Source organism: Peromyscus californicus, unplaced genomic scaffold (assembly GCF_007827085.1).
Source record: "Peromyscus californicus insignis strain IS unplaced genomic scaffold, ASM782708v3 Scaffold_20__1_contigs__length_68692818, whole genome shotgun sequence".
Lineage (NCBI taxonomy): Eukaryota > Metazoa > Chordata > Mammalia > Rodentia > Cricetidae > Peromyscus > Peromyscus californicus.
This window is the reverse complement of record NW_026294503.1, coordinates 56,478,211-56,503,410: the sequence shown is the minus strand read 5'-3', so window position 1 is coordinate 56,503,410 and position 25,200 is coordinate 56,478,211. Positions and strand designations below refer to the sequence as shown.

The window sequence follows — 25,200 nt, the reverse complement described above, 5'->3', positions numbered from 1 at the left end:
TGGAGAATGTTATGTTTTATGAAATAATTTTCTAAATTATATAATCTCATTTATATGAAGAATCTACAAAGACAGTCAAATATATCGAGAAAAGGAAGCAGTGGGTATGGGTTGGGAAGAAGAAGTAGGGAGACACATGCCAGAAGTTATAACATAGACATACATAAGATGAGCAAATGCTGAGCTCAGGTGTCCATTGTAAGGACTACAGTAAAGCAAATGCACCATGCAAGATACTCATGCTAGATGAGTAGATTTCAACTCTTCTTGGCACAACTACAAAAAAAATGAATAACTATATGATACAATGGATATATTAGTTTTCTTCATTACAGTAATCTTTTTACTCTTTTTATATACCCCATGTGGTGGTTTGAAAGAAAATGGTGGGAGTGGAACTATTAGGAGGTGTGGCTTTGTTGGAGTAGGTGTGGTCTTGTTGGAGGAGATGTGTCACTGTGGGGGGAGGCTTTGAGGGGTCATATATGCTCAAGCCATGTCCAGTGAGACAGTGCACTTCCCTGTTGCCTTCTGATCAAGATGCAGCCAGCATCATGTCTGCCTGCATGCCACCATGCTCCCAGTCATGATGATAATGGACTGAACCCCCAAAATGTAAGCCGCCACCTCGGTTAAATGTTTTCCTCTATAAGAGTTGTTGTGGTCATGGTGTCTCTTCACAGCAATAGGAGACTAACTAAGACATCCCATAATATCATGCTATATATTTTTAAATATACAATAAATTTTATTTTAATGAATCAGAAGGATTAGTGCTAAAATTGCTGGAAGGTGAAATCAGATTTCCTACCTGTACTCCATCCTCGCAAACTTCATCGTTCTTACTCAAAGCACTGGGACAGTCATTGGAAATTTTACTATTGGCAATGTGCTCATTAATATCTTGACCTGCAAATCAAAACATGATTTCAAGATATTCATTTGTACTTTATTTGTAAGCTACATATAGTCTTGGCAAGATAAATTACAGTTGGATTCTGTTTCTTCTCCTTTTGACAAATGCAAATTATTAGTAAATTTATCTAAATGTGAAACATTTAAATTTTCTTTTAGAAAGTAATTTTCTTATTAATAATCTGTCCAGTCTCACCTGGAGTGCTGTTGAAGTTGCCACAAAGACCACAGGTTGTATACTGGCTATAAAGAGTGAGCTGTAAAAACAAATAACATTGGTATTTTCAGAAAACATTGAAAATATCTCAAGACAATTTTTAACCAAACCAAAAGACAGGGTCTCTTCCTATGCAGTCCTGGGTGCATTGATCAGTTCGGGGAATGGTGTCTTTCTTAAAGAATCTGTGGCTTGAACTTGGAACAAATCTGAGTCCAATGCTTATTGTGTCCTCGGGCAGATTATTTTATTTTGTTTTGGAGACAGAGTTTCTCTACATAACAGTCCTGGCTGGCCTGGAACTCACTCTGTAGATCAGGCTGGCCTCAGAAATCACAGAGATCCACCTGCCTCTGCCTCCTGAGTGCTGGGTTAAAGGCATGTTCCACCACTAAGAGGCAGATTTTTCTCTCCCTTTACTGAAAATAGATTTTTTTTTCTCACGTAATATATTCTGATTACAGTTTCCCCTCCCTCAATTCTTCTCATTTCCTCCCTACCTCCCCTTCCATCTAGATTCACACCATTTCTGTCTCTGATTAGAAAACAGACTTCAAAGGGATAATAATATAATAATACAATATAATATAATGTTAAAACAAAAACTAACGCATCAGAACAGGACAAAACAAGCAAAGAGAAGGGAAAGAGCCCAATGAAAGGCACAAAAAACAGCTACAGATGCAGAGACCCACTCATTTGCACACTCAGGAATCTGATAAAAACACTTTTGCCTTCCTTTACTGCATAGTCCGCCCCATCATCAGCCATCTAAGGCGGCTGCATATGGAGGAACTGTGGACTGTCAGGCAAGACAAGGCTCATCACAGCGAGCAGATAAAGATTTATCAACAAATCTTGCTTTATTCTTTCCTTATGTGTTTATGTTTATGACTAAAACCAAAGACCAAAAACCAGAAAGTTCAAAGACAATCACTGGTCACTTACTGAGAGTTTGTTCTTGCTCCACCTGACAGACAGGGTTTTTCTACGGCTTTCCAGAGCATAGTGGTCGCCTTGTTTTTTAATGTGAATCATCTTATTGCTGTATGGCACCTGTACCCTGAAAAGTATTAAAAAAGAAAGTGTGTACAAGTTGTGAGAATAGTTCTATTGTAACAAGGGCTGTTTAGGAATGAATACTATAGCCTTGGTATTTTGGAAAGATGAACAGGGAGAATGTTGATTGGGTGTCAGGGGGAAAAAATCAAATAGTTTGAAATATTCATGAGTAGAATATCAATTGTCTCTCTGTTTCTGATCCCAGAAAGCTGCCAAAGAGTTGGCCTCTCTGAAACATGAGTTGTTACTTCTGAAAAATAATAGTCTAGGAGTTGTGATCTCTTCAATTTCTACTTTGTGCAGCTTCAACTTTGTGTTTAGCATTGAGCCCGTCAATGAAAACGGCAATGTTCTGGTATCTATTTTGTGGAATCTATGTTTTACACTAAATCTAGGCGCCGTATCATTGTGCAACAGAGACACCGGTTGCCATAGACAAGCATTGAAAGAGGGGCCTGTCATCCATTCCTTGCTTAACTTGGCTTTTGTGTCTGGTTGGTTTGGGTTCATACTCCAAACTATTCTGTAACGCTTAGGCAATACCTTCTGTTATTTACCTCTCGTCATTAACAAAAATAGTATTATTCAAGATGGAGATGCCAACATCATCAATCACTGCTTTTATTTCTTCAATCTCATTGTTCATGTGCCTTTTGATCTCAATATTGAAGTCTCCTCCGGATTCAGCACAGTCACGGCAAAACGTGTACGTGCAGGAAGACTCAAAGGAAAAGATGCGCCCATTGAAAGCCTTGTATGCGCCGTTGCCCCACGTGGCCGTTTCACCTACACAGCAATCAGAGAAGAAATTCACAGTTGTTGAGACCAATGAACACACTTCTAGCTGCTTCTTATATTTATGTACCAAAAAAAAATCATGATAAGGTTCAGTTTGCCCAGTCGCTAAGTGCTTTAGTTGTTTGTCTGGCTTTTCTCACCTACTGTAAAACTGAAAGGAAAGTGGAAATAGGTCCCATGAGATGCCCGCAATGATCAGTCTGGCTAAAACACAACTCTAATCGAAACATCTATTTTTCCTTGGGGGGAAAAAAGGATATTGTGTCTAATATGAGGGAGGAAGGAAAGGAAACTGATGTTTCCTCGTTGACTTTGCTTTTAGTAGGGAGATTTTATCCTGGGTGAATGTAGCACCATTTATATCATATGAATGGAAAAATTAGATTACAATTTTTAAGTAGAAATGCATATATGTATGTGTACATAGATTATTTCATATGCTGTATTCCTGGGCACTAAAAACAAATAGTGTGCGTGGCATATCATTCAAACATGGAGTAGTCAAATAAATGGGTGAAGGAAGGGTAATTGTTTGCAATTAGTTTCAGATTTTTGTTACTTTGTGACCACTTTCAGGTACTGGGTTAGACTAAACATGAACCCACACTGAGTTATAGTCACTTACCAGCATCTTCATTGGCTTCTGAGTATGTGGGAGTTGCTTCTGGAATATGGGATCCTTTTTCTATTCAACACAAAGTATAGATAATATTTAAGTTGAAACATACATTCACTTAAGATGTATTTAAAAGGATATGGGACTTCTAATTGGGAAGTTAAATGTTGTTGTCAAGGTGCGGTTCCTTATCCTGAATATGCAAAATTGCTCTTGAGAGCTAAGATTTGCCAAATTCATATGGATAATTATCTCTGAAATTCACTTTTCTTTCCAGGCCCAATCTGAAATCCTTAGGGACAATTCATTTGGGATCATGCCCAATCACTAACATCCTATATCTATTTCACAGCCGTCTGCTCTGCTTGAAAAATAAGCTAATATTTTACATTATAAGCCAATCTTTATCAGAAGCCACAAAACAAGCAAGCCCAAGGTGCGGCTTAGTCCACCACCATTATTTAATACTAATAATGCAATCATGTATGCGTGTAGAAAACGTAATTTCCCTAGATGAAAGGGACTGACAAGTACCTTGAAATTTCAAGTCTGCATGTATATTTCTAATCACCCTTTGATCTAGATAAGTAATTTGATATGAAATCTCAGGGTCAGGCTTAAATGTCAGGATAACAGAAGTAGATATTTCATGAAAAATTTTAAACACTTTTTACAGTGCTTTTATTGTCTGCTTATGAATTGTCTAGCCACTCTCTTTACCATAGAGTAGCTTTACTCAGATTGTGAGGACATCGATTATACTCCTAATCTGCTTAGAGCAGTTTATAACTATGTCTAAAGTGATAAAGGAGAATGATGTTGTGCTTTATTAAAATTTCCCTAAAACATAATTTTCCTCATAATCATAAAATTTCTTTAAACACCTCATTGGTATCCTAAATCTTTTCCTCAGGAAACTCTAAGAGGCTCAATATTGTAAACACAGTGACACAGTGATATCAGGTCCCTGTAAATTAGTAACCAACAGAACCCTTCAAACTTACATTTGCATGTGCATGTGTCTATTTTTTTTAAACACCCAAAGCCACAAATCAAATTACCTGGAGTACTGGGTGGTCCAGATGTAGTGTACTCAGATGAGCTTGTGGTACCTGTTTTAACAGAGAATTATGCATAGTGAAACACAGTTTTAAAAATCTGATGGGTAGCCGGGCGGTGGTGGCGCACGCCTTTAATCCCAGCACTGGGGAGGCAGAGGCAGGCGGATCTCTGTGAGTTCGAGGCCAGCCTGGTCTACAGAGCGAGTTCCAGGAAAGGCGCAAAGCTACACAGAGAAACCCTGTCTCGAAAAACCAAAAAAAAAAAAAATCTGATGGGTAAACCGTGGATACAAACTCAGCAATCCTCATGCTCGAATACTTGGGCCTCGAGAAGCTGTATCAAAAAAAAGGCATGTTATCAACTCAACTTCTACTGAAGCAAAATAATAATAATAATAATAATAATAATAATAATAATAATAATAATAATAATTACATGTCAGATAAAAATTTAACTTATTCCAGACTCATCATCTTAGAATTTGCTAAGGGGAAGAGCAAAGAGTTATGCACACACTAATGAAAGTATCTTATTTCAGTGTCATTGAAACTAAGCTGCTTGACATTTGGGATATGTAGGTGTCTTGAACAAAGGATTCTTGCCCATAGGAACTGGGAGTGCGCAAAACACTAACTAGATGAATGATGCCTTTACTATGGAAATCAAGAAAACCAGGACGAGGGCCAAACGAAGTGGACACATGCCCTCATCCCTAACCCGGAAGCTATTTCCAGTTGGTAATAAGTTGTAAATAAAAATTTAGTTTTCTCCAAGGGCGTCTCACTGGAGAAGCAAACCACTCTTAAGGGTAGGCTCCATGCCCACCAGCAGACAGACAGCAAATAAACTCAAGGTATCTGGGAGATTCTGCGCCTCACACTGTTAAGTCAGGGTGTTCTTTGCTTGTGGATTACGGCTTCCAGTTCTGTGTGTTTTTTATGGAATGTCTGTGTGTGCGCACACGTGTGTGTGTGTGTCTCTGCATCTCCATGCATTTCGTGTCCTTCTCTTTGGATCTTTTTCTCCTTTAGTTGTTTCCTCCTATTATGATGTGTTTGCTTCTGTTTTATCTTATTTTCTCTTCATATTATTCCTTAAACACCTATTTACTTGCTAATGAGAGACTTAGAAAGGGTGTGGATCTGGTTGAGAAGGAAGATGGGGAGGAAAAGCAAGGAGCAGGGGGAGGGGAGACTGTAATCAGATCATATTGTATAAAAAAAATCTATTTGTAATAAAAGAAAAAAAACACTAAACTTTGGGGGCGGGGGGAAACAACAAAATAAATCTAGAACCTTCCATTGCCACTAGACTTACTGCCATTGGTGCACTACTCCCCCCCCTCAAAAAAAATAAAAAACCCATTATGCCATTTACTAAAAATCTCCTCGGGGAAAATCAAAGCAGCCATGAATCAACATGAAAATGGCTGAAAAGTCTCTAATGTGGAACTTTCTCACAGTAGAAACATAAGGAGTTCGTTCTGAGTATACTACCTAGCCAAACCCAACCGTGTGTGTGTGTGTGTGTGTGTGTGTGTGTGTGTGTGTGTGTGTGTGTGTGTGTGCACTGTGCTTTTCCTAAGTGTGCTCTCCATCCCTCTCCTACTTATCTCCTCCCTCCCTCCCCCAGACTCCTGCTCAAACCCTCCTTCCCTTCTCCCACCGCTGCTGCTCATCTCCCCCTTTCCTTCTCTGCACCCCTGCTCATCCCTGCTTCCCTCCTTCCATTCATGCTCATACCTCCCCTTCCTTCCCTGCACCCCTGCTTCCTTTCCATTCATGCTCACACCTCCCCGCTTCCCTCCCTCCAGCCATGCTCATCTCTCCACCTCCCATCATTCTACCCATGCCGCAATCTATGTTGAAACACTTCCATAGACTCTAAAACTATTTCATATTAATTCATTCGAAAATTTGGCGTTTTAGTAAAGAATCTCCGCATCTCCACAGAGGACCCCAAAACAACTCCCAGGATGCTACAGGTGGCAGCAAAGGTCAGCAAAAGGCTCCCATCACCATTGACACCCCACCACACACACCCTTGTTGAAACATGCAGGGCATACTCAGAGGTGCTGGTGGTGAGATTTCTCAATAGTTACTAAGTTCCTTCGTGTTATTATTTTTTATTTACATCTTTCTTTCCTTCCTTCCTTCTTTATTCCTCTCTCTCTCTCTCTCTCTCTCTCTCTCTCTCTTTCTTCCTTAACTTTTCTTCTGCCTACTGGCCAGAGACCCACTTCCTATTTGATGAATACCACCAGCACCAGACAGAGGAATTGCCTACATAGTTTTCCACCTCACTCCTGTGTCAGATAGAAAAATTCACAAATCAGCAGGAGGACATCATTCTAAGTATCATCCAAGCATGTCCTCTACCTCTCTCGTTCCCACATCAGAGCTGCTCCAAACCTGGCTGTGGTGAACCAACTCTGGGATGGCACGTAGGAGGAGTGAGCCTCATTAAGCAGTACACCCTGGACCCGGAACACAGTAGGGGTAGCTGTTCCTTTGCATGGCATGCTTCAATCCCATCCCCAAACTTCCTCAGCAGCGCTCCCTTCCTTGCCGCTATGGCTGCTCTCTTTAAAGCTATCAGCCTCACAGATGGGGAACTGGACCAGTCTGTTCTCTGACTCTGCTTTAGCAGATTGCTTTCACAGCCTCAAAGTCTCTGGTTTTGAGACACTGATTTCCACCTTTATTTCTGAATACTGGGACTAAATGATCTTTTGAAATGGAGCCTCCAAGATTTCCCATGGCCAAAATAGACAAATTTAGACCTTATTGGTGCATCATAAGACATTAAAACCCTAACTCTTATTCTAGTGATGCCTATGCTTTTTTTTTTTTCTGCAAAGTGATGTAATATGATTCAATCGTGTGCTCAGGAAACCTGACCAAGGGCCTCTGGAGGCAGTATAGGACAGGGAAGAGATGTCTATTTCAGGCAGAAAGCTCATAAATACATTCCCACATTGAAAAACATTCCTGACCAGCAATATCTAGTCCTGAGATTTTCTTCTTCCTTTCCTATTTCTTTTGGATATGCACATGATCACAGGGGATAGAGTTTCATGTCATTATAAACAAGAAGATTGAGAAATTTGACTGAAAAACTGGCATTAAAAGAGAAATTTCTGGGGCTTAACAGCAAAGAACACTTGCTGCTCTTCTAGAGGGTCTGAGTTGGGTTCCCAGCATCCACATCAGGCAGTTCCTGTAATTCCAGTTCCAAGGGACGCAATACCCTTTTCTGGCCCTGGCAGACATCATCACTCATGCAGCCTTCACACACACACACACACACACACACACACACACACACACACACACACACACACATAAATCTTTAAAAAGAAATTTCCAGTTGTTAGGGTGTCTCCTTGATGGTTAGTTCTTCATAGAGGAAAAGATTTGTCTTGAGTCTTCATCACAAGCTTCACTTTTGACTGATTATCTTTTTTTGTTGTGGTTATAGCTTTGTCAATGATAAGTTAAGTGCAATGGCTTTTATATAAAAATCTTCAACCTTGTTTTCACTAGGAATAACACCTTTGGAAGCACAGATTTGGAATTAGAGATGATGGATAATGAAAGCTATAAGTCTTTTGATTTAGTTTATTTTAATGATTAGTATGCATTATCTGAAGGTGTGCTTTTGCATATACAGTATTTACAGGCCTCTTAATCAGCTTGTAAATACAGACTTAATGCAAATTCTTTTTAAGCTGTGGAACTTGAAAACATCTGGCAAATAAGTTAATTTAAACTTACTGGGCTGGGATGTGGCTTAAGTGTAGAGCACTTGCCTAGTAGGCATGAGGCCCTGGGTTCAATTCCCAAAATTACTTCCCACCTTAAAAAAATAGAACAAAATATTTTAACAAATGATAATCTTATTAATGACCAGAATGGTGGTACACATTAGTGATCTAAGCTCTCAGGAAGCTGAAGAAAGATAAATACGAAAAGTTGAAGGCCAGACTGAGGCTATGTACCACGTTCAAGGCCAGCAAAGGCTACATGGTAAAATTCTGCCTCAAAAAAATATATATATAAACAAACTTATCAGTAAGAGAAGATAAGGATGTCTCCATGGCTGTTAATATATGCTTTTCCTGTATTTATATCAGTTAGATGTTAAAGATGCAAAGCCAATGTTTTCTCTGTTTAAATACAGTTTCTTGGGTTTCCATTAAAATATTATTATAATTTCAAAATATGGAAATTTTGTAAAGAATAGTAAGTCAGGCATGAAACATCAAGCCAGAGGAACATAGGAGAACTTTTAGGTACAGAAAAATATTTTCGAAAAGTGTTAAAGAGAAAGTGGGTGAACAAGGGATCTAAATCCATGTTAAAACAAGTGATGTAAAAGATTTTTGTCTTAAAAGTAACAGATGGATCCAAAATGGAAATGGACAGGTAAGGAAAACCCAGAGTATGAGCTGCAAAGGTTTGTGAAGGATGAAACGTGCTTTTGAATTCATAAAATTGATGTAGCTATCGGAGGTGTGGGGGGAGAAATGTCCCCCCCTTATCCCTCGCCCCTCACCACCTGTTGTAGAAGAGCCTACCTTCCCCCTTACCAGCTCCAGCACTAGAAAAGTGGGCCCTGCTCCTCACCTGGGCAGCAAGGTAGAGCTGAGCCTGGTGGCAGAGGAGTGGGTGAGCTGGCCCTGAGAGTGTGTGAGGGTGGGATAGCTGGCCACACCTCCCTCTTCTCCCATGTGGTGGTGAAGGCAAGGTAAAGATGCGCTCCCGCCCTGCTGCTGGCACCTGTGGTGGGCAAGGGAGCTGACCTTCCCCCTTGTCAGCTGCCACATTCAGTGAAGTAGGTCCTGCACCTTGCCTGGGCAACAGAGCCAAGCTGACCCTGTTGACAAGGATGTGGGTGAACTGTCCTCAAGAATGTGAGCATGGGAGACCTGGTCCTGCCCTTCATATGGTGGTGTGGGTGGGGGAGAGATGCCCCACCTCCTGTGACAGGTGGAAGAGCTGGCCCTGAGGTCGTAAGAATGGGAGAGCTCTCCCTGCCCCTCACCAGCTGTGGCACTCCAGAGAGGGGCCCCTGCACCTCACCTGGGCAACGGAGTGGAGCTGGTCCTGATGGTATAGTTGTGGGAGTGCTGACCCTGAGGGTGTGAAAACAAGAGAACTGGCCCCTGCTCCCTGCTTCATCACTGCTAGGAGTAAACCAGCCAAGGCAATGCTGGAGAGCTCACCCAGGTGGTGAGTGAGGATGGGGAGAGATGGTAAGCTGACCAACCCTGCAACTACCCAGGCCTAGAACCAGGGTTATGAGTTCGCCCACCCAATATCCACCCCATCCATGATCTGCTGGAGCACTTGAAGGGATTGGTCCTGCAGACCCAAAGCTGCAGGGTCTCCATGACACAGAGCAACAACAGGATATCCAAGAGCAGTCCCAGTAAGGGCCCAGCATGGACAGTGTAGCAGAAGCCAGAGCCTCAAACCAGACCAATGACTCTTTGCAACAAACAGTTACAAGTGAAGATTCAGGAGCAAAAGTGTTTTCTGAGTGACTCACTGTGTCACACTGCAGCTTCCATGAGGAGCTTTATCCTTTTCTTTTTTTCTTTCTTTTTCTCTTAAATATTATTTTACCGGGGGGGGGGGGGGGGGGGGCAGTGGGTAGGGGTGGTGCAAGGGCAGAGGGAGAAATGAGTGGGATCAAGATACACGATGTGAAAGACACAAAGAATAAATAAATAAAAATTTAAAAATTATACATGTATGCTTAAATTGGCTATATTTCAAAAAATTATTATTTCAATTGTTCTAACCTAAAATATTGCTTGTGTTTGATTGGAGCTTCCAGCTTGCCCCTGCACAAACCAGAAAACCCTGTCTGCACTACTTCACACACACACACACACACACACACACACACACACACACTAAAAAACTCTGAACAAGGAATGGCACCCAAAGCCTAGTTCGACATTCCTACCAGCCATTGCAACCCACCTTCCTGATGTGACCAAACCACCCAAGTGCCAGCCCAGGGGCTTAGCCTTTGAAGATACTTAAAAACAGTCCCAGCTCCTGGCTGGCCAGTCATCACCCCTTGCCTAAGAGCTATAAAAACTCCCTGCTTGGCTCGGGGTGCAACTTCTCTAGCCTCTTTCTCTGAGACCAGTGAACCTGCCCAGGAGTTGCTTTATTCTCAGTAAGCCTGCTGTTATGCTTGCCATGTGGATTGATCCAGTGCACTGTGTCAGTAGGGAAACTTATTATCTGGGGGTGAGGGGGAAAAACATATCAGCTAGAATTTATTTTATCAGTCAATATTCTTTAGACATTAGAAAGGAGCTTCAAAAGCAGACATTAAGGTGTCTGGCTACACCTATGCCGTTTAAATTTGATTTCTGGAGTGTCAGCAATGGTGACAAAGCACAGGCAAAGTGCCAGGGAAAATGGTCACAGACACAAGACAAAGCCTGCCTGGTGATAGCCCTGCCCCTGGGACAAATGTATTTCCCCAGGCAAACAAACAGGCCCCTCAGAGAAACCGACGTAAAATAAAAATGTTTTGAAAGGGCTGATGCTTGACATTGCTATGGAAAATCAAGGTACTGAAAAATAACTTTCCTGGATGGACTTCTAGGAACTCAGGACATTGCCCCTCCACAAAAGGGGAGTCCTTCGGCTACAATGAAGGATATTGTGGGAGATTACAGCTGCCCATTGTTTCCTAGGGAAGCCTGCCTCAAGTAACAGTGGCCACCACTGAGAGGCCTTGTGTAACTTTATGTACCGGGGAAACCATTTAAGGGGTAATTGTTTTCTGCCAGAACAGACAACCTCGGACTCCTTTCTCAATGAATTTATATAGTAACCAATTGTTAAAAGAAACACCCCAAGCCAAAAGATTTACTGAACCCTTAACATCCAGATGTTTAAAGGATTTACAATTATCAGCCATGGGGTGGGGAGTTCATGATTTATGCAAAGAAAACCATTTGCCTTCTATATGGCAAAATGATAAAGATATGGTATTTACAGTCCTCGCTCATAACTGAAAGAACATTCAAAGGCCAACTTTTTGATTTGACTAAAAATGGCTGTTAGAATCAAGGGAAACTATTAGATTCTGTGGCTGAAAGCAGAACACTGGAAATTGTCAGTGGAAATTATAACTGAGTCACCTGGAAAGAGGTGCACCATGTGGAGGTCCACAAAGTTTTCCTAGTGAGATCTGAGCTTGCTTACCTGGCAGAGCTGCATTAGATGATTGCTTGACCATGTGCATGGTTACTAGGTGATTGGAAGGGTCTGCACTTGGTTGTGCTAGGAGGAGGTCTTTTGCTCCACCCCTTGGCATTCCTATAAATAGCCCTTTAGAAGAGCCAGATGGGGCTGGTGGATAATGATCCAGGCCTTCTCAAGGCTATCCTGTGTTTCTGTTTTCTTTCCCCTCTATCCTTCTATCTAATATCCCTTATCCCTCACTCCTCAAGAGTACCCTGTCATAAAATGTGGGAACTGGTCTCCCAGCTGGGGTCCCACAGCACTAAACTATTCTGGTCACATGACATGGCCTGTCCACTATGTAGTAACTCCGGAATTGAGACCAAACTACTGACTTCACTTAGCCCAGCGAAAACATTCTGCCAGGGATGGCGGGGGTGTGGGGGGGGGAGGGGGGAGGGTGTGGGGGTGTGGGGGTGGGGGGTGGGGGGGTGCGAGCAGGATTGACAATCTGATTTTTTTCAGATACCTCTCAAAGGATGTAAATATTTCTGAGTAAACAGAAATTATTCTTTTGTATCTAACTATATTCTCAGTACATAACCATGTTTAGGTTTTTAGCTTTTAACATCTTTTTTTTTAATTGATTTCAATAAACCCTGTTTACCTTGAAACTAATTTCCTTTTAGACTGGGCATGGCAATATTTAAGAGATACTATGGAAGAAGCCTGATGAGTTTGTGGATTTCAGCTGTTTATTATTTCTGGTCTTAGGGTGTCTTTACAGAATCATGACTGGAAACAGCAATAGAACCTACTTGGGATGAAAAAGAAAAGTCTTTCATCTTTTAAATAGCTTCAAGTTTTAATGTTTATGGCCAGTAAATCTTACTGACCTTGAAACCAGGCCCAGGGACAGTTTTTTCTTTAGCAGAGATTCACCCCAAACAGGGGTTGTGGCTAAGCCCGCAATAAAATTAGTCTCCTATGTAGTGTCTCAAGGTTTATCCAATGGTCAGGAAGGACAACTTCAGATTTAAGATGGTGGCATTCGGTTCATTCCTGTGAAAGGGCAGCTCTGTCAATTGGCTCCCCTTTGTTTGGCAACTTTGCCCAGTGGTTAGGGTGGATCCCTGCCACAAACAGTAATTGACCATAACAATAGTAGAGAAAATGGTTTGTCATTGCTAGCCAGACATGGAGATCTAGAATCATGTGAGTTATTTCTATTTGCACTAAATGGTTTAATGGAAACATTCTCTGAGTGAGCTTTGCCACAGCGTGTATTGGAGAGAATTGTACATTAGGATTCCACTGGGTATAAGGAAAAGTCACTGGATGAAGATTATTAACTACCCTGGAGGTCTTCTCATTTTACCATAGCTGGACAATATCTGTTTTTTTCACTGGTATAAGCATTTAGCTTCCATATTTATTCCTCAACAAGAGTTTGAGGGTGTTATATGACAAATAGGACCTCTAACAACAGCAACAAAAATAAGCAGACAAAAGTCCTCTAACTTTACAGCCCAAGGGATCTCACTCCTATACTCAGATATTAAATCAATGAGTACAGCCCTCGGACAAAGCAGGTGGCCTTGATCTCTTGACAACACAAGGGAAGCCCATGCCAGTTTAAAATGGAGCACTGACAGAACACACCTGGCACCTTGAGAAATGTATCCTCAGTCCCCCAAGATGTACACATCCAAAGCAAATGTATACAATGTTTCCTTCAACTTTAATAGTTTACCAGCAACATTCTTAGTCAACTCACCATAGATAAAAAGTCTTCCTATTTTTAGTGCTAATTTCCGGATTAGACACAACAATCAGTCTACTGTATATTTTTTTATTTTCTTGTCTAGCATGATGATTACTTTTTTTCCTCCAGATTCCTATGGAATGACCGACCATTCTCTGATCTCTAAGATTCAACTTTTTCATGTTTTCCCCTGGATCAGAAATGTCAAAACTTTTGACCCCTACATAGGATCTACAATGATATTCAGCCATAGAAAGTTTCAAAAAAAACTGTACTTCAGTCATCAACAACACTTAAGAGAAAATAGAAAAGTTTGAAAGAAACAAATGCAGGATAGAGTCACAAGGCAAGCTAATGGGACATTGAAAAAAGTCTTTGAACAATGTAATTTCAAAAGCACAAAAAATCAGATATTGAGGGATATTGATATTGATTGATCAATAGACAGACAGACAGGCAGATAAATAGACAGGCAGATAGACAGACTTCAATGTCATTCTCTCTTGAGAAGCAACACCCTACTTTCAAACATGTACACTTCCTAGGCACCAACCTCTCTCCCTTAATGACCACATTTAAAAATCTGTCAGAATCTGTTCTAAATAAACTCCAACTTTGCTTTTTTTAAAAAAAGTGTTAATTCCCAATATATTTCTCAATAACAAAAGCAAAGCTATATACCTGAACTCACACCAATGAACACAGGATACAAAAATTCAATGTCTCTTGACTATCTCCATCAAATCACAATTAAATAAAATCAATGACAATGGATAATGATTTAAATTTTATTAATTTAACATATGTGATGACTATAAAATTTTATACCCAAAGATGAAGAACTAAAATACAACAGTTTTATTGCTGTATGACAAAGTCATTTTTAGCAGATTCATTAATAGTCAATCCTGAGCTAAAGTCAAATTTACTACAGTATAATACATCACTTGATTTTAGATTTCTCACTGTAGCCAGATATTAACAATATCCTGTTCTAACAAATACTGAATACTTTTCTGAATACTCATTTCATTACAAGGTCTCAAGCCCATATTGGTGTGAAGGGACATTTCCTATACTAATTCCCAATGGTTAATATTATCGAAGTAGATGACACATCAGTCACAAATACTATCTTAACAATTTATAGAATTCTTACAATATTGCAAATAGGGATCAACTTGGTTATGCATCTCCAACTTGTGTCTGCAAAAGTTACCTAGCCAATCAACTCTACATCTAGGATATAAAGATTAAGCCAAACACATCTACAATGACACTAACTACTATAGCAGATTCCAAATCACTTTAGAAGGAAGACAAATCAGGGAACAGACATAAGCCCTGGCTCATTATATGCCAACAAAAAAGCCTTTTATAGGCTTCTACCTGATAACAACTAAATAGAGTGAGACTTCAGAATTCTGACTTGATTGTAAGTTATGAATAGGAATGTTAATGATTTTCATTGCTTTAAAGCTAGATTTCAAAAATCATGATTTTCCAATGAGAAATGACTCTAAATAGGTAAGGAACAGAAACAGGTTCAGTCATATGCTCATCAATCAGTAGAACAGGTACATCGGTCACTAACATCAGAGCCAGCAGAGTCATGTGGTCCAAGAGAAGCAGCATTGGTACTTGTAGACACAGAAGTTAAACTCTGGTTTTCTGATGGAAAAATCAAACATGATTAAGAGAAATCATGGAGGAGGCTACTTGTTAGGATATTTTAGGAAAAGAATGCAGGTCAAGATACCTGAGTCATTCTTATTTCCAACATTCATGCTTCCAGTCCCTGAAGAGTCACTACTATTCTGTCCATCCACCTCATTTCCATTAACCTCAGGGGCTTTTTCATCCTTAGGATTCAGATGCCCTTCTGAACCTGTGGTGGCTCCAACTGAGGAGTGCTGACTACCTGAGACACCTGACAAAGGTAAAATCATAATCAGAAGGATGGCTTTGGCTATACATCACTCTTCTGACCCCCACTGTGTGGGGACAAGGATGTTCACAGATAGATAACTAGAGATCACAGCGTATCTAGAGCCCTAAGAGCCATGTCCCCCATTTCTTTCAAAGTCTACATCACTATAACCATAGCCACGAAGTTTATATAAAGCAGAATAACCACAAATCCAAACACATGTACTTTTCCTTTCTTCATAGTTGAAGCTAGAGAAAAAAACTTCTCTACCTTTGTTGGAAAATGAAAATGCAGGTTACAAAACAAAGAAAATATGGAAACTATTTAAAATTCTCAGAAGGACTCAACTTAGTAAATGTGGCTGAGAAATACCATCACCTCAGAGACTCAATGGTCCAATTCCATAAGAATTATGCTCACTCTATCAGTCCTGGCCCCAACCACAACTGCTCTACACCCATTTCTTCTACTCACAGTTCAGCCAGTTTATTAAAAAGGTTGCTGGCAGACCGTATTATACATATGTGATCAAAACCTTCTGGTCATGGAAAAATTTGACAGAACACATCCAGACTCTCCAATGTCAAAGGAAATTTCTTCCATGTTTACTAAGATCATTGTCAGCAAAGCCCTTGCACCCAGATCCCCAATGAACCATAACACTACCCTGTATTTGACAAGGCCGCTACAAAAGAACCCAGATGTTACACCTGGCAAAGAATTCAACTACCAATCAAACAAGGGTTTTAGAAGCTCAACGAAATCCATATTTGATTGCCACACACTAACACCTGACGAGTCACTGGCACGGAGCTCTCTCTCACCCTCTGATAACCGTTCCGTTAACGTCTTCATCCCACTTCCATTGTGCATGCCAACTGTCGAAGGAAAAATGACGTCATCAGAACATAGGACAAAAGTTCAATATCCAAAACTGCATTCAGACAAACTAAACAATCTGCACCAGACCACCCCACCTGACATAATCTACCACCTTTTAGTTCAGGCTTCTCTGTTCTCACAAACACTGACTTGACACAAAGTACAGCATCCACACTAGAGCCTTCCTTTCCTGATTCCTCTCTCTCTCTCAGAACAGAGCAACTTGGTCTCTCCATGGAAAATCAAATGAGATTAATTTAGCCACCACGCCATTTTCAATAACAATTAAGGTTCAAACGATCCCAGCTGAGAGAACACCTATTCTCAACACGAGACCTTGGCACAGATTCCCAAGGACCTTTGAGCCTAAGCTTTGTCAGAAGACAAACTTCAACTAGAATTTTCAACTTCATTTAACTGGACCTTTCCTTCTCCAAAGGGCAATGAGTTTATTGGAAGGCTGTTGGTGAACTGTACTATGCAAACCTGATTTTAAAAAAAATATATCTGATCATGAAATAACTGACAGGAAACTAACCCCAGACTCAATATTGTCAACGGAATTTTCTTCCACATTCACTAAGCTCATTGTCAGCAAAGGGCTTGAACCCAGATCCACAACCAACCACAAATCTACCCTGCATTTGACCAGGCCCCACACAGCCACTGACTACCTGAGGTACCAGCATTGTCCCTGTGATTGTTAACTATTGCTTCGGAGCCCTTTGACATGTTGGATGCGTCTGCCTCAGGGGTTTCAGCTGTAAAATAGATAGGATTGTCATCAGAACATAGGTCAAAACTTCATTATTCAAACTTTGCGTTCAGACAAAATAAACAATCTGCACTGGACCACCCGAAATTACATCGTCTACCACCTTTTAGTTCAGGCTTCTCTGTTTTCACAAACACTGACTTGACACAAAGGACAGTATCCAAACTAGATCCATCCCTGTGTGTTTTCTCTCTCCCAAAACAGAAGAACAATGTGGTCTCTCCATAAAAATCAAAATGTGATTAATTTAGCCACCACGCCATTTTCAATAACAGTTATACTTCCAAAGATCCTAGGTGAGACAATACATATTACCAACACCAGCCCCAAGCAAATAATCACAAGGACCTTTGAGCAGAGGCTCTTGTCAGAGGATGAACTTCAACTAGAACTTTCAACTTCATTTAGCTGGACCTTTCCTTCTCCAAAGGCCAATGAAAATAACTTGAATCCTTTCCCTTCCAGAGAAATGAAATTCTCTAAACTATTGCCTAGATTTGGATCCCACTGGGTCACACAGTTAGGCAAACAATTTTATCCACTGCAGGCATCTCTCCTTCTTCCAATCCTACTTTGCCCTGATACTCTGTTACTCTCTTCGTCTTAGGGATGCCACCTGAAGAGTGTCAGGATTGACATCTTAAGAGCAAAGACATTCAATGCATTCAACTCAAATATTTGTTCCGAGGAAGGAAACATGAAATTTCTTGTCAGCAAACGAATGTGACTCAAAGTCCAAGTCTGAATTTAATTTCAGCTTTCCTTCCTTTTTCTAACAGATCCAGAATGACGTGATAAGAGCAAGTGTTCCCTCCATAGGAAACTTAAAATAAAAGTACATGCTATGATTGGGTGGTGGTCAGGCATGCCTTTAATTCTAGCACTCAGGAGGAAGAGGCATGTGAATTTCTGAGTTCAAATGCCAGCCTAGTCGACAGAGCAAGTTCCAGTTCAGCCAGGGCAACACAGAGAGACCCTGTCTTGAAAAACAAACAAACAAAAAGAACATGATGTAAGCTGGATATCCATGGAGTGGAATGCAGGTCAAGAAACCTCTGCCACTCTTATTCTCATCTTTGAAGGTTCCATCCCCTGCAGACCCACAGCTGATCTCTGCATTCTGGTCATTTGCACCACCCCAGCTGCTCATTCACCCTGGAGTTTCTGATCACCTGCTGATGCTGTGGAGACTTCAAGTGATGATTGCAGCTTACTTTCTGCATTTGCGTCACCTGGCAGAGGTAAAATCATAATCATAAGGATGACTTTGGCTGTGCTCAGTCTTCACAGCTGCACTGTGTTGGGACAAGTGTGTTCAGAGCTTAATTACTGGAGATCATGGGGATATCTCGAGCCCTGAAAGTCACATTCTCCATTTTCACCAAGGCCTTATACCACCAAAGCCAACACATCCATCTGTCCTTCTCCAGTGGTAAAACTGGAGAAACCAGTTCTCTCCCTGTGCTAGAAAATAAAACTTCAAGTGACAGAACAGTGAGTTTTGAACCTATTTAAAATTCTCAGAAGGGCCCGGCTTAGTATAATGGGTATTCAATAGCAACCCACTGAGACTCATTGGTCCAGTTCCAGAAGAATTCGGGTCTTTCCACCATTCCTGGCCCCAAAGTACTTTTTAGTAAATGCTCTACATCCACTTCTTTTATTCACAGTCAGTTTACTAGATGGCTCTTAGTAGACTATATTATACAAACCTGTTCAAAACATCTGATCATGAAATAACTGACAGAAAACTAACCCCAGACTCACTATTGTCAAAGGAATTTTCTTCCATGTTCACTAAGATCATTGTCAGCAAAGGGCTTGAACCCAGATCCACAACCAACCATAACTCTACCCTGCATTTGACCAGGCCTCTACCTAGGAACCTAGGTTTTACAACTGGCAAATAATTCAACTGCCAAGCAAACAAGGGTTTGGAAGCTCAGCAAAATTCAGACTCTGTTGTCACACACAGACACTTGACTACCTGAGCCACCAGCATTGGCCATTGCTCCTCCAAGAATTTTTTCAAAAACAGTCTGAATGAGATTTTTTGCTTGTGAAGCTGTCAAAGGGAAAATTATTGTCATCAGAATGTAGGTCAAAAGTTCAATAATTCAAACTTTGTATTCAGACTAATTAAAATTCATCACCTGACCATCCAACACTATAATAATCTACCATATTTTAGTTCATGTTTCTTTGTTCTCAGAAACACTGAAAGTACAGCGTCCAAACTAGATCCATCCTTGTTTGTTTCCTGTTTTTCAAGACAGAAGAATATGGTCTTTCTATGAAAAATCATTACATCCATTCCTGTATCGTTTCTCTCTCCCCAAACTGAAGAACAATGTAATCTCTCCATGCAAAATCAGAATGAGATTAATTTAGCCGATGGATCATATTCAATAACAATTATAGTTCCAAAGGTCCTTGGTGAGATAATATTATCAACACCAGCCCAGAGCATAGATTTCCAAAGACCTTTGAGCACAGGCTATTGTCAGAGGATGAGCTTCAACTAGAAATTTCAAGTTCAAATTTAGATCTGCCCTTCCTTCCACAAGGATCAATTCAAATAACCTGAATTCCTTCACTTTCAGATAAATGAAGTGCTCTAAATTATTGCCGGGATTTAGATGTCATGGGCTCACACTCCATAGTAGGCATCTCTCCTCCTTAGGATTCTGAATTTATTCTCAACTTTACATCAAAGTCTGTATCACTACAGCCAAAACATTCACTCTGTCTTTCTCCATGGGAAAAAAATACTGTAGTAACTAGTTCTCTCCCTTTGATGAAAAACACAAATGCAAATTACAAAACAATGAATTTGGAACCATTTGAAATTCTTAGAAGGATCCATCTAGTAGAGTGTGTGAGAAAAAGCATCACCCCTGAGACTCATGGGTCCAGTTCTTGTAGACTCCTCTTCATTTAGTCGTGCATGGGCCCAAAGTCCTTTTCAGTAAATGCTCTCCGTCAAACCCCATCTGTCCATGGTTTGGTTTACCTACTTCTTCCATTCACAGTTCAACCAGATTATTAAAAGTGTGCAGTGGTCTTTACTATGCAAATGTGATCAAAAATATCTAATCATGAAATACCTGACAGGATACTGACACTGAAATATCTGGAATTCTAATTTCCAGCACTCAAGTTTCCAGCCCCTGAAGACTCACTGCTGATCTCTATATTCCTGTCACTGCCATCAGATCCAGCTGCCTGTTTTTCCTTAGGCTTCAGATGGACTCTGAATCTGTAGAAACCCCAACTAAAGAGGGTAGCTCACTTTTTTCACTTGAGTCACCTGGGGAATTAAAATCATGATTGCAAGATTGACTTTGGCTATGCATTCATCTTCATAACTTCACTGTGTTGGGACAAGGATGTCCACAGCTAGATTACTGGAGATCGTGGGGTATCTAGAGCCCTTGGAACCATGTCTTACACTTTCCTCAAAGCCTACACGACTACAGGCATTTTCAAAGATGATTTGAAACAAAAATCCAAACACATCTACACTTTCCTTCTCTAATGACAGATCTGGAGACAATGGTTCACTCTCTTTGATGGAAAATGAAAATGCAAATTTAGAAAATGATTACTAAAGTTTGGCACCCATTTAAAATCCTCAGAAGGACCCAGCTTAATAAACTGGGTCAGACATAGCATCACAGGTCAGACTCACATGTCCAGTCCTATTAGACTTTCTGTTCATTCCATCAATACCAGTTTCCAGAGTAATTTTACTAAATGATCCACACTGAACCAGTTCTCCCTTTTTTGCAGCCATTTATCATCCTAAAATTCTACTAGATTAGAATTTGTTGCCATATGATTTTCAGCAAACCTTATCCATAAACCTCTATTCATGAAATTATCTGGATGACAACAGACCCCCTGGACCTACATTCTGTGTGGGGAGCTGAATAAATCCCAAGTGAAAGTATATTCTTGACCTGAGTACAGACATGTTAAGGACCTCCATGCCTCACATCCTTGGGAGTAATAAAGCCTTTCTCTGCTCAGGTGAGTGAAAGTTTGACCTTTAGCTAAAACACAGTGTTAGCAGATAGTATTGCTTGCAGAGTCCTACTCCCAGATGACTGTAGCCTGAGACATGGATTAAATCTCACCGGCCCACACATCTTCAGTAGACTATCTGATCCACTGCCAGCCCCACTGCTGCTTCCAGTTCCTGCTTCACTATGATCATGATCCAACCCGAAATGACTAGCAACATCAGATGCAGGCGGTAAAGGCATTGTCATGTGAAGACCACCATACTTCACTAAACGTCAATTCAAAAGGAATATTGACGCCCCAAGCACTTTCACTTTATTCTCCAGAAGCTTTTGTTCTGTTTACTTTTAGAACTGTCACCAAACTAATTTGTATTAGAAATTGCCAGGTCAGTTTTAACTCCAACCTTCTTTCTCTACCTCTTCCAGAATAGAATACCAAGTGCTACATCCAACAGAAAATCAAAATAAAAGAAATAAACTAAAGTCCCTGATCTTCCTATTCATATTAATATAAGTTCTATTCCCATATAATATAAGACATATTTGAAACGCCTTGTGATCTCCAAGAGCTGAAACCTGGTAGAATGCTGCCTGTTAACTTGTCCAGAAGGTATTTTCTTTTAGCAAGAGCTGAAGTCATTGTTTTGATGGCTGATTCCAATTCCACTTGGGAGTTTACATCTAAGGTGGCACCAGCACCAACATTACTCTTACTTTCCAACTTGGCTTTATCTGAAGAATAAAAACAATGAAAGTCACAGAGGATAATGGAATACTCCTGAATCCCAATGTTTTGTGTACAAATATTAGGTAACAGTATCAAAATCACTGAAAATGTATCCTCCGCAACAAGGTATCTGACTGCACGTATTTTGCTAGCAAAGCACTAACAACAAAAGAATTCCAGCCACAAACTCCAGAGAACCTTTTTACCAGAATCTTCCTCTCCTTCTTTCCCCTTTTAAGCTACAAATCAGCAGTTCCACTTGCAAGTAAAAAACAAAATCAAAACCAAAACAAACAAACAAAAAACTATTAAAATTTGGCCTATGATGATTATATAGCAGTTGAAAAAACTCTTGTCTCACAGGTTAACAAATTTAAGTAATTCAGGTGTAACTCTGCATTGGAACTAGAGAGATACAGTCACCACCAGGTCCAGGGACTACAGTTACCTCCAGCAGGTACATTGTCTTGTTTGTCTCCATCAGCACTCTTGGTTTTCGGCCTCATCCCTACTGCAGACCCCACGTTTGCATTGGCACCAAAGCCAAAGCCACCCTCAAATCTAACAGCTGCAGCCCCTTGAAACAACAAGAACAACATTGTCACCAGAGAATAGATACATCTTAACTTTTCACTTTCAATACACAAAGCCTAAATCATAGTATTTAGATCAATGAAACAGATTTGCTTTGATCTCTACTTCGTTTTCTTTTTATTCAGTCCATCACCATGGATCCTACCTAAGCAAGAACACCTACACCACACCTCAATTACTTCATACACACTTTGTGCCACCAGTGAGAAAAAAAAATGGGAAGACATATGGAAAATGAAAATGTTTTGCAGATCAATAAATAATGAACAAATAAACAAATGGGCAAACACTAGCCCCTTGGCTTTGAATTAATAATCCACATCAGAATTCTTGCACCAATGACATGCAAATCTCTTCTTAGATTCATCAAGCTTCCTGATGTTTTACTAGTTTCCACCAACATCCATATCTGCTAAGGTCAATGACCCTGTCTCAAAACACCCAGAAAAACAGTATCTTATTGACCCTTGTTTCTTTACCTGGCTTTAATTTCTGAATGTGAAAATCTATGTATCTACCCTTCAACAGATTTACCTTTATCCACCTTTCTTTTCCTCCCTCAAGAAAACTACAATGAGAGTAATGAAAAGCCAATCACTACCCTTGTAACTGTCACAGAGAAATATGAGCTGGAAAGTTTTCTATTCTGTGTGACAAGAAAAAAAATCAAACAAAAAACAAAAAAAATACCACTTAAATGATTTTCCAAAATCCCACAACAGATCAGAGGTGGGATCTCTTTCTCCAAGACACAAGCCCCTTCAGAACAGGGTATTTATATTGCTGCTCTCTTCGGACAATAGCATGGTTCTTTAAGTGCTAAATATACAGATTAGAAATTTTTCCCATGAGTTCATTCAAAACAAAATCCACATCCACCAAAGACCCGGTACCAATTGCCAACCTCTATTTTGCTAATATATGTAATCTTCGAAGCCCCAATTGACCATGTAAATGAGGAGTCCGGCAGCTTCAGAATTAAACCAAGGGGTGTTTTCTGTTTCCATGTGCAGGTTCCAAGATCACCGTCACATTACAAAGTAAAGATCGAGTTTTGAAAGATACTGACCTTTTCTCTGTTTACCAAAGAACTGCGCCCTCCCATCTTAAAAGGTAAGAAGAGAAATGGTATAATAAATAATATCACATTTTAAGACAATGAAAATATTTTTACTTCAATTCTTTCTTACAACTCAATATGAGCAACCCCCTTTATATATAACAACTGACATTTTAATACTAATTTATTATTTTGGAGCTTTCTTATTTAATAGACTTCCCTCCATGTGATTAGGGAATACATTGGCCTGTATACCGAAAGTCACACTATCCCATTCTTGAAAATGCAGTGGCAAACAAAACTCATCATTTAATATTGGTCAATATGCTATGTCTTTTCCCCATAACAGCCTTGATCTAAAAATTTCCAATCTAAATTTTACCTGATTTTATTTTCCCTAATATTTTCTCAGTAATATATTAGCTAAAAATGAAAATAAAGAATGACCTAAACAATTTTATGAATTTTATTTTAGTGAGAATAAAGAATAGCCTAAGAAAGCTTATAAGAAATATACACACAGTGTGCCAATCTACATTTCATTATATATAGTGTGTATATACTGTATATATATATATACAGTATATACACACTATATATATATACACATATTATAGCTTTAGTTATAACTGACTTTTTTTTACTTATCCCGGAACTTTAAAATTTTTCTTTCTTTAAATTTTTTTTCTACAGTCATGACTGGTGAAACCATATAAATTTCATTTTGATTGACTGTAAAACTGCTGCCTAATATTTTTTTATTTTGCTCAATTTTTAATTTTATCAGAATGCCTTCAATAAGTCTGGCTTTTTGAAATATCTAAGCAATTGGTCACTTTACAAAATGTCTTCCCTGTGATATTTTGTCTTAGTGATAGACTGGTCCTTTCAGAAGTGGCTCTTATTTGTAAATACCACAATTCTCAATGCAGCCTTTTAGACTTCACGGGAATGTATACTCAAACTATGGTTATCAAAGTATAAACTGTGCTGAGAATGATCAATGAACCTTAAGGCTAACACACACACACACACACACACACACACACACACACACACACACACACACACCACACACCCTGGAGATCACTTCTTAAAGCATAAATAACATCTGCTGAAATAAAAAAATGTATCCCTGCATATTACCCTACTCTGAAACACAAGAAAGAAGTGGAGAACACTAAGCAGTAAGTACAGAGGCACTTATTAAATTTTAAAAATACTCTTAAATTCTTTACCTTTGCCAAAGGTGCAGAGCACCACAGCCAGGCACAAAAGGATCAGTTTCATGGTGATGATCTGGGACCTAGGCATAGAAACCGTTCATGCCGGAGAATCAGGCCCATCATGGCAGCCTCTGGCCTGCATATTTATAGGCCATCTCAACACCAGCTCTGGTCAGTAATTGGATTGGCAGGCCTGGTGACGACAACACAGGTAAACACTGTAACGAGGCAGTGACAGTCTACGGCACATTCGGTTAGTGTCCAATTTCTCTGACATCTTCTACCTTAGTCCAAGTCGAGCTCATGCCAAACACAGAATATGCCT

General features: G+C 39.9%; 1 protein-coding gene across 1 annotated transcript in view; it reads right to left on the bottom strand.

Annotated features, from left to right (window-relative positions):
- The window catches only part of Muc19 (mucin 19, oligomeric), a 186,241-nt gene extending 161,302 nt beyond the window's left edge, over positions 1 to 24,939 (bottom strand). Inside the window, exons 1-14 of the mRNA XM_052747381.1 lie at positions 24,888 to 24,939; positions 22,444 to 22,572; positions 21,845 to 22,000; positions 19,228 to 19,305; positions 17,140 to 17,226; positions 16,408 to 16,461; positions 15,413 to 15,583; positions 15,235 to 15,324; positions 4,670 to 4,720; positions 3,618 to 3,677; positions 2,752 to 2,980; positions 2,081 to 2,195; positions 1,112 to 1,172; positions 812 to 909 (exon numbers count right to left, since the gene is read on the bottom strand). Coding sequence (XP_052603341.1) covers positions 812 to 909; positions 1,112 to 1,172; positions 2,081 to 2,195; positions 2,752 to 2,980; positions 3,618 to 3,677; positions 4,670 to 4,720; positions 15,235 to 15,324; positions 15,413 to 15,583; positions 16,408 to 16,461; positions 17,140 to 17,226; positions 19,228 to 19,305; positions 21,845 to 22,000; positions 22,444 to 22,572; positions 24,888 to 24,939 — 1,431 coding nt within the window. The remainder of the gene's footprint in view (positions 1 to 811; positions 910 to 1,111; positions 1,173 to 2,080; positions 2,196 to 2,751; positions 2,981 to 3,617; positions 3,678 to 4,669; positions 4,721 to 15,234; positions 15,325 to 15,412; positions 15,584 to 16,407; positions 16,462 to 17,139; positions 17,227 to 19,227; positions 19,306 to 21,844; positions 22,001 to 22,443; positions 22,573 to 24,887) is intronic.
- Positions 24,940 to 25,200: the final 261 nt, after the last annotated feature.